Source organism: Acanthochromis polyacanthus, chromosome 1 (genome assembly GCF_021347895.1).
Source record: "Acanthochromis polyacanthus isolate Apoly-LR-REF ecotype Palm Island chromosome 1, KAUST_Apoly_ChrSc, whole genome shotgun sequence".
Classification (NCBI taxonomy): domain Eukaryota; kingdom Metazoa; phylum Chordata; class Actinopteri; family Pomacentridae; genus Acanthochromis; species Acanthochromis polyacanthus.
Window position 1 is genome coordinate 61,631,630 of NC_067113.1, and position 16,783 is coordinate 61,648,412.

General features: G+C 38.2%; 2 protein-coding genes across 2 annotated transcripts in view; one reads left to right on the forward strand and one right to left on the reverse strand.

Moving 5' to 3' along the window:
* Nucleotides 1–11,143, reverse strand: part of osgep (O-sialoglycoprotein endopeptidase) — a 28,513-nt gene extending 17,370 nt beyond the window's left edge. Inside the window, exons 1-8 of the mRNA XM_051948778.1 lie at nt 11,000–11,143; nt 9,543–9,670; nt 8,416–8,535; nt 2,164–2,339; nt 1,881–1,976; nt 1,743–1,792; nt 1,567–1,645; nt 1,338–1,403 (exon numbers count right to left, since the gene is read on the reverse strand). Of these exons, the coding sequence (XP_051804738.1) occupies nt 1,338–1,403; nt 1,567–1,645; nt 1,743–1,792; nt 1,881–1,976; nt 2,164–2,339; nt 8,416–8,535; nt 9,543–9,657 (702 nt within the window). The 5' untranslated portion in view covers nt 9,658–9,670; nt 11,000–11,143. The remainder of the gene's footprint in view (nt 1–1,337; nt 1,404–1,566; nt 1,646–1,742; nt 1,793–1,880; nt 1,977–2,163; nt 2,340–8,415; nt 8,536–9,542; nt 9,671–10,999) is intronic.
* A 145-nt stretch (nt 11,144–11,288) lies between these two features.
* apex1 (APEX nuclease (multifunctional DNA repair enzyme) 1) lies at nt 11,289–16,769 on the forward strand. The gene is made up of 5 exons (XM_022202464.2): nt 11,289–11,428; nt 13,109–13,225; nt 13,373–13,536; nt 13,610–13,802; nt 15,805–16,769. The coding sequence occupies exons 2-5, from the start codon at nt 13,180–13,182 to the stop codon at nt 16,317–16,319; spliced, it is 918 nt and encodes a 305-aa protein (XP_022058156.1). The 5' UTR covers nt 11,289–11,428; nt 13,109–13,179; the 3' UTR covers nt 16,320–16,769.
* Nucleotides 16,770–16,783: the final 14 nt, after the last annotated feature.

Sequence of the window (16,783 nt, forward strand, 5' to 3'; positions counted from 1 at the left end):
TAATCAACAATTCAAAAGTGATGGCTGATTTTGATTATTTAATTTTCAATAAATTTTTATTTATTGTTACTTTTGTGAGTTTCAAGTGATTTCAGTGAGAATTGTGGGTTTTTCCTTCTTTAACTGAGGGGTACCAACAATTTTGTCCACGTGTGTACTACCACCACCATGCTTCATTAATGAGCTGGTATGCTTTGGATCTTGAGGAGTTTCTTCACCTCTCCAGACTCTTCTCTTCAAATCATTCTGGTACAAGTTGATCTTTGTCTCATCTGTCCATAGGCGGTTGTTCCAGAACTACACAGGCTCTTTGGATGTTTTTTTTTGCGAAACTCATCTGGTCTTCCTGTTTCTGAGGGCCCCTAATGGGTTACATCTTGTGGTGAACCCTCTGTATTCACTCTGGTGAAATCTTCTCTTAATTGTTGACTTTTAGCTCCTGGAGAGTGTTCTTGATCTGGCCAACTGTTGTGAAGGGGTTTTTCTTGAACAGGGAAAAGGTTCTTCTGGCCTTCTGGCTTTCCATGAGCTCATCAGTGCATTCTTTCTTTTCAAGAATGTACCAAACAGTTGATTTGGCCAAAGCCAATGTTTTTGCTTTCTCTCTGATGGGTTTGTTTAGATTTTTCAGCCTAATGATGGCTTGCTTCACTGATAAAGACAGCTCTTTAGATTTCATATTGAGAATTGACTTCAACAGATTCCAAACGCAAATACCACACTTGAAATGAACTCAAGATCTTTTATCTGCTCCTTGTAAATGAAATAATGAAGGAATAACACACACCTGGCCATAGAACAGCTGAGCAGACAATTGTCCAATTACTTTTGGTCCCTTCAAAAGGACGTAACTACCCTCAAATTAAAGCTGAAAGTCTGAACTAAAAGCAGATCTCAGCTGTTTCCTTTCAAAACCATTGTGGAGGTGTAGAGCTGTCAATGTCTGAATATGTATGGACTTGACTGTGTTAACCCAAAGAAATAGGTTTAAAAGACATCCTATCATAAAAAAAGCAAACTAGCACTATTTATCAGTCTGAAATGTAAACAGTAAATGATCTGCAGTATGTACAGCCACTGTTTTTTCAGTCCGGTGGGCACTTGAAAAAATGCTGAATGCTTTGATTGCAGATTGTTATTTTGACGTAACATAAACCAAAAAAATTCAACTTTCAGTTTGTGTTTTTTATGATTAATGCCATTCTGACTTTGTTATTTTCTCTACCTCCAGTAATATTGCAGAGAAAAATAAGGTAAAGTAAAGGAGCAAAAACACTGAGAAACTGCTTGGGTTTCTGAGTGTTAACAGACTAACCGACTGTGTTGATTCTTATTACCTGAAGGGAGAAACACAGGTCTTCTGCTGTACACTGACCAGAACTCAGCATTTTATTAGCAGCTTCCTACGAAACCAAAAGAATGATGAAGTAGCAAGCATCAAACTGTAGCCTTGAGAGAATTTATCTATATGTGTGTGTGTGTGTATATATATATATATATATATATATATATATATATATATATATATATATATGATCCCACTAATTGTGTGATTAAACCACCCACCTCAATATAGGATAAAATCCCAGAAAATGACACATCCATTCCTTTCACTGTATATGGCAGCTCTACGTACTGACTCCCTCTGACAGCGTGGACAAAAGCCAAAGTTAAATAAAGCAAAAGCAAAAATATTAAGCACACAACACCTTCACAAATATGCAACAAAGCTATTTACTCACTTTTTGGCCATCTGCTCTATGTTGTAGCCTGGACTGGGATCATTGGAAATCTGAGGAGAAAAAATTCCACACAATAATATTAACAGACATCTATGCTAAAGGAAAAATATTTGATTTCATGAAGACAAAAACACAAACCTTAATAACTCTGGCGAACCTGTCTAAACAGTTTCCAACTGCAATGTCAATGGTCTCCCCAAATATTCTGTACCGCCGCTCTGAGTACGCAATAACCTGCAGAGGAGGAACAGAAGCTGAATTTCATTTCTACCAACTAAATGTTGACTCATCTGGATGATACTGTTGGACTAACAGCTCATAATTAAGGAAGTGCTACGTGGAAGAAAATAGAAAAATAACCAAACCTCTCTTTAATAGCTAAAATCATACAGACCAGAAGTCTTTTCAGTCTGAAACCAACCTGTGTGTTGCCACCGCTGACATAAAGCACTGTAGGGTTGTTGGCTTTGGTGATGAGTCGGCCCATTTCTATGTGTCCGATACAGTGATTGACACCGAGGAGCGGCTTCCCCCAAAGCTGTGCGACTGTACGAGCCACCAGAGCCACTGTTACCAGGGGAGCTCCCATACCAGGACCTGAAAAACAAGACAGAATGAAAAAGTCAGTTTAAGAGTCAAAAATCTGAACGCACCTAATACTGATGTATCAATAGAATTACTTCTTTTGAGAGTTTTCTTTCACTTTGTTCAACCAAAAAGCCACAAATGAAATCACTGAGCATCATTAACGCTAATAACTGATGAAAAAGTCAAAAGTAGTGAACATACACTACCGTTCAAAAGTTTGCCATCACTTAGAAATGTCCTTATTTTTGAAAGAAAAGCAGTTTTTCATTGAAGATAACATTAAATGAATAATAAATACAGTCTAGACATTGTTAATGTGGTAAATGACTATTCTAGCTGGAAACAGCTGATTTTTAATGGAATATCTCCATAGGGGTGCAGAGGAACATTTCCAGCAACCATCACTCCTGTGTTCTAATGCTACATTGTGTTAGCTAATGGTGTTGAAAGGCTAACTGATAATTAGAAAACCCTTGTGCAATTATACTAGCACATGAATAAAAGTGTGAGTTTTCACGTAAATCATGAAATTGCCTGCGTGACCCCAAACTTTTGCAGTGTACATCCAGTGTAGAAGGCCATGTCCTGAAAAATAACATCTATATTAATCAGTCAGTGTTTCATGCTGCTAATAAAACGGACACAAGAATGTGACTTTCCTCAACAGGTCTTATTTGTGACAGTTTGACTTGTTATAGTAAGAAAAACATTTTGAAACACAACATGTAATTGTGTTCAGTCACCATTTACTATTTACTTCAGTACTTTATTTACTGTAACATGTAAATCTTTCTCATGGAGTTTGCATGTTCTCTCTGTGCATGTGCGGTTTTTCTCTTGGTTCTCCAGCTTCCTCCCAGAGTCCATAAACATGCTGAGGTTAATAGCTGATTCTAAATTGTCTGGAGGTGTGAATGTGAGAGTGATTATTTGTCTCTATATGTAGTCCTGTGATAGACTGATGATCTGTCCATGGTGTCCCCTGCATTCACCTTAAGTCAGCTGAGATAGACTCCAGCCCCCTGTGGCCCGTAATGAGGATTAGATAAGACAATCCTTTATTACTCCCCATGTCAGGCGAAATTTCCCGTGTTACAGCAGCAATACACAGTAAAGATAATAATTATAATAACAATGATATATACAATATACACAAGAATGAAGAATGAAAAATGAATAGAGTATTACTACACTATAAATAAATGATTAAGTGGTATATAGATGATGGATGGATGGATGGATGGATGGATGGATGGATGGATGGATGGATGGATGGATGGATGATAATAGATGGATGGACGGATAGATGGATGATAATGGATGGATGGATGATAATAGATGGATGGATGGATGGATGGATGGACATGGAAAGAATCCCTCTTTCTTACATGGAAACACTCAAAGAATTTTATTAAACTAAAGTCAGGGTTTCTCTTCCCTGTGACAGTTCGAACACTGTTTCAAGGATTGTTTGTTGTGTAAAAATCTATGAACCACAACATCGTGTTACAGGAGAGACTGGATTTTGAAGTTCCTCGTACCAGCTCTTAAGTGGAGACTGTAGACTGGTTTCCAGTGTTATGGAATGTACCACTGGAATGAGCTGTGCCACAACTTGAAATTCATGTTCAACACACCTATTCCCCTAAGAAGCTTTAAAATTTGATTAACTCATCTTTATAATCTTATTACTGTCTGTTTCATTTATTCATTTTTTATTTTCACATTTTTACATTCATGGATACAACAGCAGAAAAATAGAAAGGCGAAAAAAAAGGGAAGAAAAAACAAAGAGGTGTACGGTACATATTACATCACCATGACATTAATTCACAATCACAATGTATTATATGTCTTACAGAGGGTCAGACAAATCCCGTTTTTTTAGGAGTAATGTATTCTTTCCATTTCTTCCAGATTTTGTCAAATTTATCAGCTTGTAATCTCTTCTGTAAGGTTATTCGTTCCATGACAAAGATTCTGTATGTTATATCATACCAATCATCAACACTTGGAGGTAATGGGTTCAACCATTTTTTGGCGATTGCTTTATGGGGGGCTAGACTCAATACACCAAATAATAGCCTGATCTCTAGATCTCTGTCTGTGGAGTACAGTCGGCCAAATATTAATTCATCCCAATTCAATATTGTTTGTATGTTCAAAATTTCTTTTATCTCCCTTTTCAGTCTGTTTCCAGTATGGTTGTATTAATGGGCAAGACCAAAATAAGTGATAGTGTTTTGCTTTTCGCGTGCCGTATTTCCTCCAGTAATTATGTTAGCCTTGGTAGTGAGAACTTTGTGCTGGGGTAATAAAGAATCTACATATGGTTTTCCAGCCAAAGATTCTCCAGGAGTTTGAGCTTGTGATTTTCCACTGGAAAGCACAGTGTTTTCGTCAAACGTCATTCAGCATTACTTTTTTGGCATCTTTTCCCCAATTTTGTTTAATATAATCTGCATTCATTCTCTTGATCACTTGAAGGTCTTTATATATTGTTGAAATTAGTTTTTGGTCTGGATCCCCTGAATAAGTTTCCACAAAGGTTTTTAAGATGGGTATTTCAAAAACAGAGTTCCTGGGCTTAAAAGTGTAAATATGGTGACGTACCTGGAGATATCTGTAAAATTCATTATTTTGTAAACTGTGGTTTCTCTTTATGGGTTGAAAGTCTCTTAGTGTTCCCTTTTGAAAATAAGAGCAATATGATGATAAGCCTTGGCCTATCCACTTTTTAAATCTGGCATCCATTTTACTGGGTGTGAAATCATTATCATAGGGCGCCCAGCGCAATAGTTTGATCTCTTCCTGCAAGTGATTTTTGTTTATGTGATTTAATCAGATTTTTAATGAAACATTTATCCACTGATTATTCTGGTGTATTTGTTATTTATAAGCTGTGTGTCCCCCAGTCTGGCTTGTATTGGACAGCCTTTGGAAATACTCACTTCTATTTCCTTCCACTTTGCTTGATATTTTGGGTTACACCAGCATATCAAGGTTCTGAGTTGAGATGAAATGTAGTAATCTTTAAAGCAGGGTAAGGCTAGGCCACATTTTTCTTTTGCTAGTTGAATGGTCTTAAGGGTCTTGTTTTTCTTTCCTGCCACACAAATCTGGAGATGATTTTATCCCATTGGTTGAATTGCTTATCTGTCAACTGGAAGAGTTTGAAATAAATACAGCAGTCTTGGGAGGATATTCATTTTTACAATATCTACTCGCAAATCAAAATTTAACAGTGGTATGAGGTCCCATCTTTTAATATCTTTTTTAATCTGTTGAAGCAGCGGCTTAAAATTAATATCATATAATTTAGACAAATCCTTTGGAATATTAACACCAAGGTACTTTATGAAGTCCAATTTCCAGTTTAAATCAAACTTGGCAGTCAATAGTAGACTCGGCTTATAATTAAAACTAAGTATTTGTGTTTTAGCAATATTGAGTTTATAACCGGATACTGACTCAAATGTCTCCAAGAATGAGAGGAGATATTGAAAGGAAGAATCTGGTTCTGACAGGTAAATTAAGACATCATCTACGAAAAGTGAAATCTTTTGTTCTCGTCCAAACAATTCAACTCCTCTGATACTTGTATTTTGAGTAATGCCCTGACTCAGTGCTTCAATAAAAATAGCAAATAGTAAAGGACTGCTTGGACATCCTTGTCTGCTTCCTCTTTTGAGTTCAAATGGTTTTGAAAGTGCTCCATTTACCTTTATTCTTGCTTTTGGGCATTTATATAGTGTTTGAATTACTTTTATAAATGATTGATCAAATCCAAATTTTCTCAGAACTTTGTATAAAAATTGCCAATTAACCCGATCAAAGGCCTTTTCTGCATCAAGGTTAATAAGCACCATCTCAGTTTGGTTTCTATTTATATGTAAAGTTCGACGAATGTTATCCTGCGTTTGACTCTTTTTAAAAAAAACTGTCTGATCTAAACTAATTATTTCAGGCAATATATTTTCTCGCCTTTTAGAAAGAATATGTGTAAATATCTTGTAATCTTGATTGAGTACACTTACAGGGCAGTAATTTCCACATTCCATTCTGTCCTTCCCTTCCTTGGCTATTAGGGATATAGATGCCTCACTCCAGGATGAAGGCATTATTCCATTCTGAACAATATAATTGAATGGTTTTTTAAGGATTGGAACCACAAGGTCTTTCATCTCTTTATACCACTCTGAGGGAAACCCGTCAGGTCCTGGTGCTTTGTTGGTTTTAGACTCAGAAATGGCCTTTCTAATTTCCAGTTCAGTTATTTCTGATATAAGAATCTTGTTTTGTTCCTCAGTTACTTTAGGTAGTTGAACTGTATCTAAAAATGCATTCATTAAACTGCTATCCACCGTGGGCTGGGAATATAGGTGTTTATAAAACGACAGGAATGTTTCTTGGATATTCTCCAAGTTATTTACTAATTGATTTGTGTGAGGATCCCTTATTTTGTGAATTCTCTATTTGCTGTTTTTTTTAAATTTATAAGCCAGTAGTCTAGCTGCACGGCCTCCTGTTTCACAGTAACTTTGCTGTAAGAAAGTCATTTTCTTCTTGATTTCCTCTGAAAGAATATTGTTAATTTTGTTTCTTACTTTATCCAATTCTGTTGAAAATTGAATGATGTCTGTTTTAATCTATGTGGTGTGTGTGTGTGTGTGTGTGTGTGTGTGTGTGTGTGTGTGTGTGTGTGTGTGTGTGTGTGTGTGTGTGTGTGTGTGTGTGTGTGTGTGTGTGTGTGATGGTTTAATGAGGTTGATTTGTTGTGTACATGAAATTTGTTCTCAGGTCTCTCTTGCAAACCGGATCTTCAGCTGAAAGAAATTTTTCTCAACAAATAAAGCTCAACTAATAAACTACGGTGGAAAAGAAAAAAATTATCTTACATTGTCAAACAAACCCACTTATACAGCAGCACAGAATCTGCTCTCCATAATGGAAAGCCAATGTCTTTTTTGGAGATTACTTTTGGTGTTTTTGTTTACTGATATGAGGAAAGGAATATGAGGAAAGAAAGTATGAGGATAATCTGCAGTAAAGTTATGGCTGACTGGGAACTAAACCAAGGACTCACTGCTGATGGAAAAGCATCAGTGTGAGATGTGCCCCAACTGTTCAGCTATCAAGGTTGCCAAAATTTTCAAAACTATAATGTGTTTTTGCTGAAAAGTCAGGAGACTACAATTACATTTCCAAATATGGCCACAAAGGAAAACCACACAAGAAATGCATCACTATAAATTTCTGCTATGAGGACAAACATTGTTTATTTATTTGTGTATTCATGCACACATTGAAGTCTGTTTCATCTCTTTGTACCACTTCAGTTTTCTACTACTGTCCTATTTCAATATTTACTTTTTTCAGATTATATTTAGTGTTTCTTCACTCCCAAATTCTATTTTTTCATCACAGTGTTTCTGATTTTATTGAGTCCTCCATGTATAACAACTATGATTTCATACATGGATTGTTTTATTTTGTTGTACATAGAGCACTCTGTCACATTCCACCTGTATGTCAAGTGCTATACAAATAAAATGTGACTGACTAAATGTTGAAATTCAAGTTACATACTGGGCTGAAATGAATAAAGTGCACTGTACAAAACATTCAGAATTACCAGTTGCATATATTGTACAGTGTTAACAGATGCTGTCATAGATTTTATTATTTAACTCAATGAAACTAAGATATCTTCAGTTACGTGTAGAGCAAGTAAGTGCCTAAGTGGTATATGGATCCCCGTATCCACAGAAATGTGTCACATGCAGTCTTCCTCCCAGGCAGGGAGGAAGACTGCATGTTAGTAAACTTTGTGGAAACAACTGTGGATTTAAAATACCTAAAAGCTAGCTTGCTAAGTGTTACTTGACATGTTTGTTAGCACAAGGATATACACAGGGCACTTTAGAGAGCGACACTGAATGTAAACGCGGTGTTTAGTGTTAAGAAGAGAGCTCCACTGGATACCCTTAGATCAGTATGGACTCATTTAATCCTCTGTTGAGAAGCATCCAACAGATTTAACTGCTACTCTGCTGAAAGCTGACCGTACAGGATTTCATGTTACCTTTGGTGTACGCCACACAGTTGATGTCTGCAGGTTTCAGGCCTGCTTGCTCCAGCGCCTCCTTCAGGACAGTCAGTACGACAGCACGGTGGTGCCTGGCTGTGTCACTCGGCATGAACCCTAATGTGTGAAATAACATACGGTCAACTTCACATGAAGGACTAGACCCAGCACCACCTCAAACCCTAAACACTAATCCTTCACTTTTACAGCTGTAGTGCTGTGTGGAGCTCAAGAGGGCTCAAAATAGTATAATAAGTCGGAATGGGGCAAACATTATGATAATTGAATTCAATTTTATTTATATAGCGCCAATTACAATTCAGATTGTGTCAAGATGCTTTACAGAACTAATATGTCTTAACCCCTAGAGCAGCCCTAAGGCGACAGTGGCAAGAAAAACTCCATTTTAAAAGGAAGAAACCTTGAGCAGAACCCGGCTCTTTATGTAGGGGGACCCATCTGCTGATGGCCAGCGGGTTGAGAGGGACAGAAGAGGTAGAGGGGGTGGAGGATAAAGAAACATCTAACTCACATTGGGATAAAATGCATGTGAATACAAATACAAGCTAACATTGAAAATGACTCATAAGTTTACTGTTACGGTGTAAGGCTCTGACATTAAATATACTACATATACATGTTGTGATGATAGTACATTTTGCTTGGAAACAATGCATCAGCATTTAGAAAAAGAAGAGCCTTTGGACTCGAACTTTATTCAGCTTTGCAGTCTCTCCCTGTGACATTACAGTGCTTATACATTTCAGTAAACTACGAAAAGTCAAGAAGGCCATGAACGTCAGCAAGTCCTATGTCTGATAGAAAATGCAAACAATTCTACACACGTGCAATAAATAACCACAACAACAAGCAGCCAAACACTGTCACTTGCAGATAAACGCCCAAGAAGATTTCCTCCCTGCTCCACTAGTTTGTGTACATTAAGTGAAGGGCAGAACCACCATATTTATATGTCACTAATCTCACTATGTGCTCTGGGCAAGCCCCTCAGGAAAGTCTGCAGATGTGCTGACTAACAGATAGGGTGCATAACAGCGCTGAACAGTCTGTGTCAGGTCCTTCATGCACTCAGGGGACAAACTTTTAACAGGAATGGAACTTGCCTTGACCAGGTGGAGTGATGTAGGTCCGTCTAGGGTTGGAAAGCACTTCACCATCTCTGATGATGCCTATACCAATCTTATTGGCACTGCCTTCAAACCCAATTACGACAGTCATGGCTGCTGAAAACCTGTTTTCAGAAAGGAGAAAAACAATGTGCATTTTAGACTAAAGCACAGTCGGCTTGCATGAAAGTCAAGAAGTTTACAACACATTACGACGGGCATATTGAGTGGTGGTGGTTTACTGGACTGATTAATCAATTCATTTTCAAGGATTAAATCAATACCAAACTATTATTATAATTAATCATTGTGAGTAATTTTTAAAGAAAAATGTCATTCCAGCTTGTTAGATTTTGATATGTTCTGCTCTCTATCCTCCTCTGTGACAGCAAACTTAATATCCCTAAGTCGTGGACAAAACATGTTTGTCAATATTTTTCATAATTTTCTGACATTTTGGAGATCAAAACACTAGTGACGGAAATCAGAACAATAACAAACTGACCTGCGATGAAAATAATAGCTTCGATTCTACATTACATTTAAAATGGCTGCTTGCATTTTGGGGGCAGAAAAAACATTGGGAACATGTGGATAGACTTAAGGCATTTGGTAAAAACAAACTTTAAGCTACAAGGACATAATAATAACATGCAGCATTAAAGTTTTCCCATATTATAGGCCAGAATTATTTTTGACCTTTTAGTTGAAGTATAAGTTTTAGCTTCATCAGCCTTGAAATTTGAGATTAAATGCATTTTTAGTGAATAATGTTAAATTTATTCTAACTCACCATTTAAATCTTACAAGGTTTTATCAAAAACTTTTTTACAAACATGCAAACAATTAACTGTCTATGATGATATTTTAAAATGACAATTAAAACAGAAAGAGACAGTGGTGTGTGAGCATATGTGTCAACAATGACTTAGGATAGTCGGTACAATTATGAAACACAACAAAAAATTATACTTTGGTCAAATAGATACAGTAGTAAGTAGACATAATTTTGCGATGTTATACTGTTATGATGTGGCTTATTATATGCAATAATCATGTTTAATTTGCAATATTCCTGGCAGATTTATCCTGTCAGGAAGCAGGATAACCATTTCTCCGTGCACTGAATGCAGATCATCCTTTTTGGTGAATTACTCTGAATTATTTCTGACTGGCCATTTATATTTTACTAGGTTTTGGTGGTAAATAACATGTAAACATCAAACTATCACGACTGAATTCGCCTATATAATAAATAAATGCTTAACTACTTAATCTACAACACTCAATAGTAAATGTAAAAAGCGTATGTTCTCTCTAAATTTAGCAAAACTAAATTACAGCCTCCTGTACAGCTGTGCAATTAGCTTCCATGCTAACCGTGACAGCTCAAGTCCATCGTCTTCCTAAAGTTAACTCATATTAACGTTGCATTTAAAACAAATTCGACTTACCTAACTTTTCACTTCCCTTCGATAAATCACATTAATCCAAACTGGAGTTAATTTGACTTATATTCAACTAAGTTCACAATCCCAACTAACTTTTGGAGCTCAACCACTCCATGTAAATTTCGAAGGACCCACACAGTGGCAGCTGTAGATTTCGCCTGATCATAAAGCTTTCTTAGACGATGGCTTAATCCAGCAGCATCCCAGGATAATGTTGCATACGTTGTAGTAGCAAGTGGCATGAGTTCGTGCTTGTTGTCTGTTGAGGACTAACAAAGTGTGATATTTTTCAGGCATGTCTTTAGGCAGCTGTAAGTGTAGCGAGCACGTGGTGAGAAGTCTTCGCTGTGCTGAGAGTGTGCGTTGTGTGTCTGGGGGAGTGACTGGGAAGCAGCAGTAATCGGGGCTTTGCATCCTGTTGTGAAAGTGCAAGTAAGGTTATTTGCATGTTTTGGTGTTCAAAGTGTTTGAAATGAAAACGCTAATTAAGCGGATTTGCATTGGTCGGAGAATCGTAGAGCTTCGTATAAAGCTCAGCTTGCCGCTGCTCCTCTCCATTCATTGCCTGCAGGCCTCCTGCTGCTCTCTGCTCTTTGTCAAACAGGGGAAGCTAGCGTTAGCATAGCTCGCTATTAGCTCAACTTGTCGTCAAACACGTAAAATGTGCAAAGCATCTCATTCTGTCGTCGATTTTTTTTGTTCTATATGTGAATGCTATTAATGTGGCACCACGGTTTCGCTTATTGGTCCATATTTAGCACTTAATGCTCTCCTCAGCAACGATTTACATCAAGATAGACACCTTTCTTTCTCAGAGGGTTTATTTAGGGACCTAAAAACTCACTTCTCTTGCCGAGAGATTGTTAGACACATTCATACATGCAGCAGGTATTCCGTAGCACAATTTTCAGAATTGAACCTGTTTCTCACAAAATCTTAGGTACTTTGGTCTGATAGACAGGTATATTGCTGATGTATCATCTGTTTAGGCGTTTAAGTTTTCACATTTATGTGTCTGAAGTTGGTCTTTCCTAGCATTGACAGAACGTTAGAACAACTGCCTGTTCCACAATTACCCAAATATTGGTCTTTAAAATCACTAACAGATCAATATAAATGTGCAGGTATTGGTTAGTGAGGAGAAGTGATGGTAGAAATTGCACCTGATAAATTACCAAGCAATCACAGTAAATATGCTAAAGGTACACTACAGCTAGAAGTCTGGACACATCTTCTCATTCAGTGCTTTTTATTTACTTCTATTTTTTTATACATTGTTTAATTAACTATTAATTTGAGTAATAGTGAACATTAACACTTTTTTATAACATAATTTCATATGTATTATTCTCTAGTTTTGATGTCTTCAGTATTAATATACAATGTAGAAAATACTTAATTGAAAACCATTGAATGAGGAGGTGTTCAAACTTTCATCTGAGAGTTACTAATGCATTTAATATATGTATTTGTGCAGCTTTTTTAAAATTTAGAATAAGATTTATAGGCCGAAGCATCTGTGTAGCACCAATCATAATTGTGCGGCACATTTCACCTTACATCAAAAAACTGCTACTTCTGGGTTTGGATGTTTCACTTACTTCTATTTCTGTCCTGATTGATTCTTCAGCCGTGAACTGATGCATCTTTGAAGAAAATAGTTAACATGATTACTTGGAAACCATCCTACTTCACAGAGTTGAATGAGGCCTCTATGTTCCTGTTAGTGTTTCTGTTTTCTAATTTTAAATTTGAAGGTTTTAGTCTCAATCATTTGTGCAGATTATCAACTTTGCACTCGGGTTACTGAAGCTGTTTCATGATTTTTTTTTTTTTGGAGTTAAATTTGCCTATGACGATTATTTTATTCTCAATGAATCTGCGGATATCTCATACTTTAGTCAAAAAATGCCACATTGTGTGTAACATAAAATTGATCAGCATTATGTTCCAAAACCCAGAGAAATGTTCAGGAGCCAGTCTGAGCGTTGTAAACAGCTATAACTGTTTATTATTTACCTTTTGTATATTCAACTTGCCTGTTGTTGTAGCACTTGATACTGTATAATTTCATCTGATCACATCACTAAAGTTCTTCTTCTCTTCTTCCAGCGGCGCATGTGCTGTTGTGTGTGCGTGTTGTGTGTCTGAGAAGTGTGTTTGCAGTCAGAGCAAGTTCAAGCATGAAGAGAGGCAAAAATGCAGAGGGGGACAACGACACTGGATCCGGTACGACAATAATACACAAACATAAATCTGTTGTCACCTTACATTGTTGACACATTAAAATGAAGTAAGTGGTACATTTTCCAACCTCTTCTTGGACATATCTGACCTGCTTGTGTCATTCTCACCACTTTGTCTTGTGCCTTTCAGCTTCCGCAAAGAAAACAAAGAAGACTAAGGAACCAGAGGCTCCCGTATTGTACGATGATCCTCCTGACAAAATGACCAGTAAAGACGGACGCGACGCCAACATGAAGATCACGTCCTGGAACGTGGACGGACTGAGGGCCTGGGTGAAGAAGAATGGCCTGGATGTGAGTTGGCAGGCAGTTCTGAGACCCCTTTCTAAATGATTGTGAAGCTAACGGTGATCGTTGTGTTCCTCAGTGGGTGCGTGAGGAGGCTCCAGATGTTATGTGCCTGCAGGAGACAAAGTGTGGACTGAAAGCCCTCCCTGCTGACATCACTTCCATGCCTGAGTACCCTCACAAGTACTGGGCTGTGTCCAATGAGAAGGAGGGCTACAGCGGTGTGGGAATGCTCTGCAAGACTGAACCCCTCAAAGTGACCTATGGCATCGGTGAGTGATATTATTAGACCCTCCAGAAAAACGCGGGCTAAAATCCTTGATTATGCAAATAAATATGCGGGGTTTTTATGCCATTTTATGCGGGGAAATTGCGGAAAGTTGCAAAGTATGCGAATAGTCGTGAAATATGAAAAAATATGCGTGATTCACCTGCCGTCTGGCTGCGGAGGGATGTGTTCTCTAATCAGACACTGGGACTGCTGCGGGGTTACTGGACTGACAGCCTGTGCTTTGGGAAGGGGAGAAGCTCACAGCAGCACCTGCTGCTCGTTGAGGACAGTAACTGCAGAATAATCCGAGTTTTCCTGTCAGTCTCCAAAATGGCAGAAAAAGTCGCTAGATTTGTGGCCAGTCGCTTTTGACAAAAAAAGTCACTAGGACGCTTTGGAAACTCGCTAGATTTAGCGAGGAAGTCGCTAAGTTGGCAACACTGGCGCCACGCTCCGCATCAGCTCGTGCTCTTCATATCTATGTATGGTGCTTCTCGTGTGTGTGAATGCGCGAACTGATGACATCAGGCCGGGCGTCACATAAAAACTCACTCACAACTCCATTTATATTGGTTATAGTTTTCTCATTTTATGCGGAAATTGTGAAATCTAGCGGGACCCGCATATTTCTCTTTTTTTTCATGGAAATGTGAGATTCTTGCGGGAATTATGCACTGTTTTGCGGCCTTTTGGGAAATAATTGACCCCCGCATAATCAGCGGCATTTTGGTGATTAATGCGGGAATTCATGCGATCGCATAATTGCGTTTTTCTGGAGGGTCTATATTATTGTACACTGTTGTCCTTTGAAACTGTGAAATGGTGGCTGTCAGTTGCAAAAATTAACAAAGTTGCCACCTAGAGCTTTGAATTGATAGTTTTAAGGTTCAGTAACGGTTCCACCTGCCATTATTATGAGGAAAGACAGAGGTGTGTTCCTTCACTTTGTCATTTTTACAGATTGTCTTGCATGAATTGAGGAAATCCGTTCTAATTTGTTAACTACAGAGCTTTAAAGGTGCTCTTAAGTTGGATTTTGTCAGCTTTGGACAGCGCAAGTTAGTTGTTTGCCTTATGCTTCACTTGCAAGGTGAAGCTTAATTGTGTGTATATTAAGTTTTGTGTTTTTAGTATCCTGGTGTATTTATTTGTATTTATTTTTCCTATTTATATTGTGCATTTATCTTATGTTTTTAACTTATGGATATGTTCTCTTGATTTTTTTTTTTTTTTTACTGTCACTTTGCTGCTGTGACGTTGCAGATTTCCCCTAATAAAGGATATTCTGTTCTATGTAGTACAGATGACCTTCTGCAAGAAAACAAGTTGGCATATCTACCATAACCTCAATTTTACTGTGATGACAAACTGTCAAATTTATATCTCAAGTACAAAGAATACACATTCAACATTTATTTCCAGGGCTTTATATAATGTTTATAGGCCTAATATAAAAAAAAACCTAATTTCTCATGCATAGCTGTACCATCTCCTCTCATCTGTCTGAAACACTCCATGCCACTGTAGCAGATGTCTCTTTAAGGCCCCCTCATTTTGTCATCCGCCCAAACTAAATTTAAGGGAAGGTTGGTTACATCCTGCAACCCCAGATCTGAGTTTAGGGATGTACCCTTTGCAGAGGCAGTGAGGAAATAAAGGGAGACTCCAAGGAAGCTGGTCATTCTCTCTATGAAGCCATGTCAGACTCGCTGCTCAGCAGGTGTTATGCAAAGTTCACATAGATGAGTAGCAGAAGAAAAGCCTGACTTAAAACAAGGCATTTCAAGCTGGTGAAGAGCAGTGTTTTCTGTAGGAATGAACCTTTTACGTTCATTAACAGCTGTAACACATTGAAGGGTAAAAAAAAAAAAAACAACCTATGAAGTGTAACGATGGGCTCTTTAACTTTAGTAGTAATTTCCATTTTGAATAGAATTAAACCTACACCTACACAGGAGATGATTAAACTGAAAATAAAAGAACTTCTTCCGTCAATCCTGCAGGTAAAGAGGAGCATGACAAGGAGGGCCGTGTCATCACTGCAGAGTTCCCCACCTTCTACCTGGTCACCGCCTACGTGCCAAACGCCAGCAAAGGCCTTGTGCGCCTTGATTACCGCAAAACCTGGGACGAGGACTTCCGGTCTTACCTGAGTGAGCTGGACATGCAGAAGCCCCTGGTGCTGTGCGGCGACCTCAACGTGGCACACCAGGAGATCGACCTGAAGAACCCCAAAGGCAACAAGAAAAACCCAGGCTTCACCCCCGAGGAGCGCGAAGGCTTCAGCCAGCTGCTGGGAGCCGGCTTCGTCGACAGCTTCAGGGAGCTCTACCCCGAGCAGACCAACGCCTACACCTTCTGGACCTACATGATGAACGCCCGCTCAAAGAACGTGGGCTGGAGGCTCGACTACTTCCTGCTGTCGTCCTCTCTAGTGCCAGGCCTTTGCGACAGCAAGATCCGCAACAAGGCGATGGGGAGTGACCACTGCCCCATCACTCTGCACATCGCTGTGTAGGTCACTGCAGGCTTCATGCTTTGCTGCATGTTTAGCCTTTTCTCCTCTCATCCCTCTTGGCTGAAACGGTCATGTTATACCAGTGTGGGGTGAGCCAAAATGTTCCATCTGACTTTTTATAGTCAGTGCAGCTGTAGCTTAGCAGTTAGTTTTCTTTCTTTATTTGTATTATGAAATGTTAATACACAAATGTCCTCTGTTTGTATTTGAAGTCTGTCATTAAGTCCAAGTCTAAACCAGTGATGTAAACCAAATTTTCTCATTAATTCTGTAAAGATGCAACACTAAATGCTCCAAATGATTAAGCTGAAGATGATCATGACTGTTTAAAATGAAAAACTGCTGTTAAAAGAAATCATATCTGTTCTAAGCTTCTTTTCAAAACCAGTGTTAAATTTTCTGTTGTAAAACCTGCCCAAACTTACCAATAAAGTCTGAATTTATATAGGACATCTTTATTTCAT

Bases quoted from the DNA above. Each gene is read 5' to 3' on its own strand.
- apex1 (XM_022202464.2), top strand. From the start codon at position 13,180: ATGAAGAGAGGCAAAAATGCAGAGGGGGACAACGACACTGGATCCG. The intron at 13,226-13,372 runs GTACGACAATAA...TGTGCCTTTCAG, and splicing joins GGACAACGACACTGGATCCG to CTTCCGCAAAGAAAACAAAG. The intron at 13,537-13,609 runs GTGAGTTGGCAG...TGTGTTCCTCAG, and splicing joins TGAAGAAGAATGGCCTGGAT to TGGGTGCGTGAGGAGGCTCC.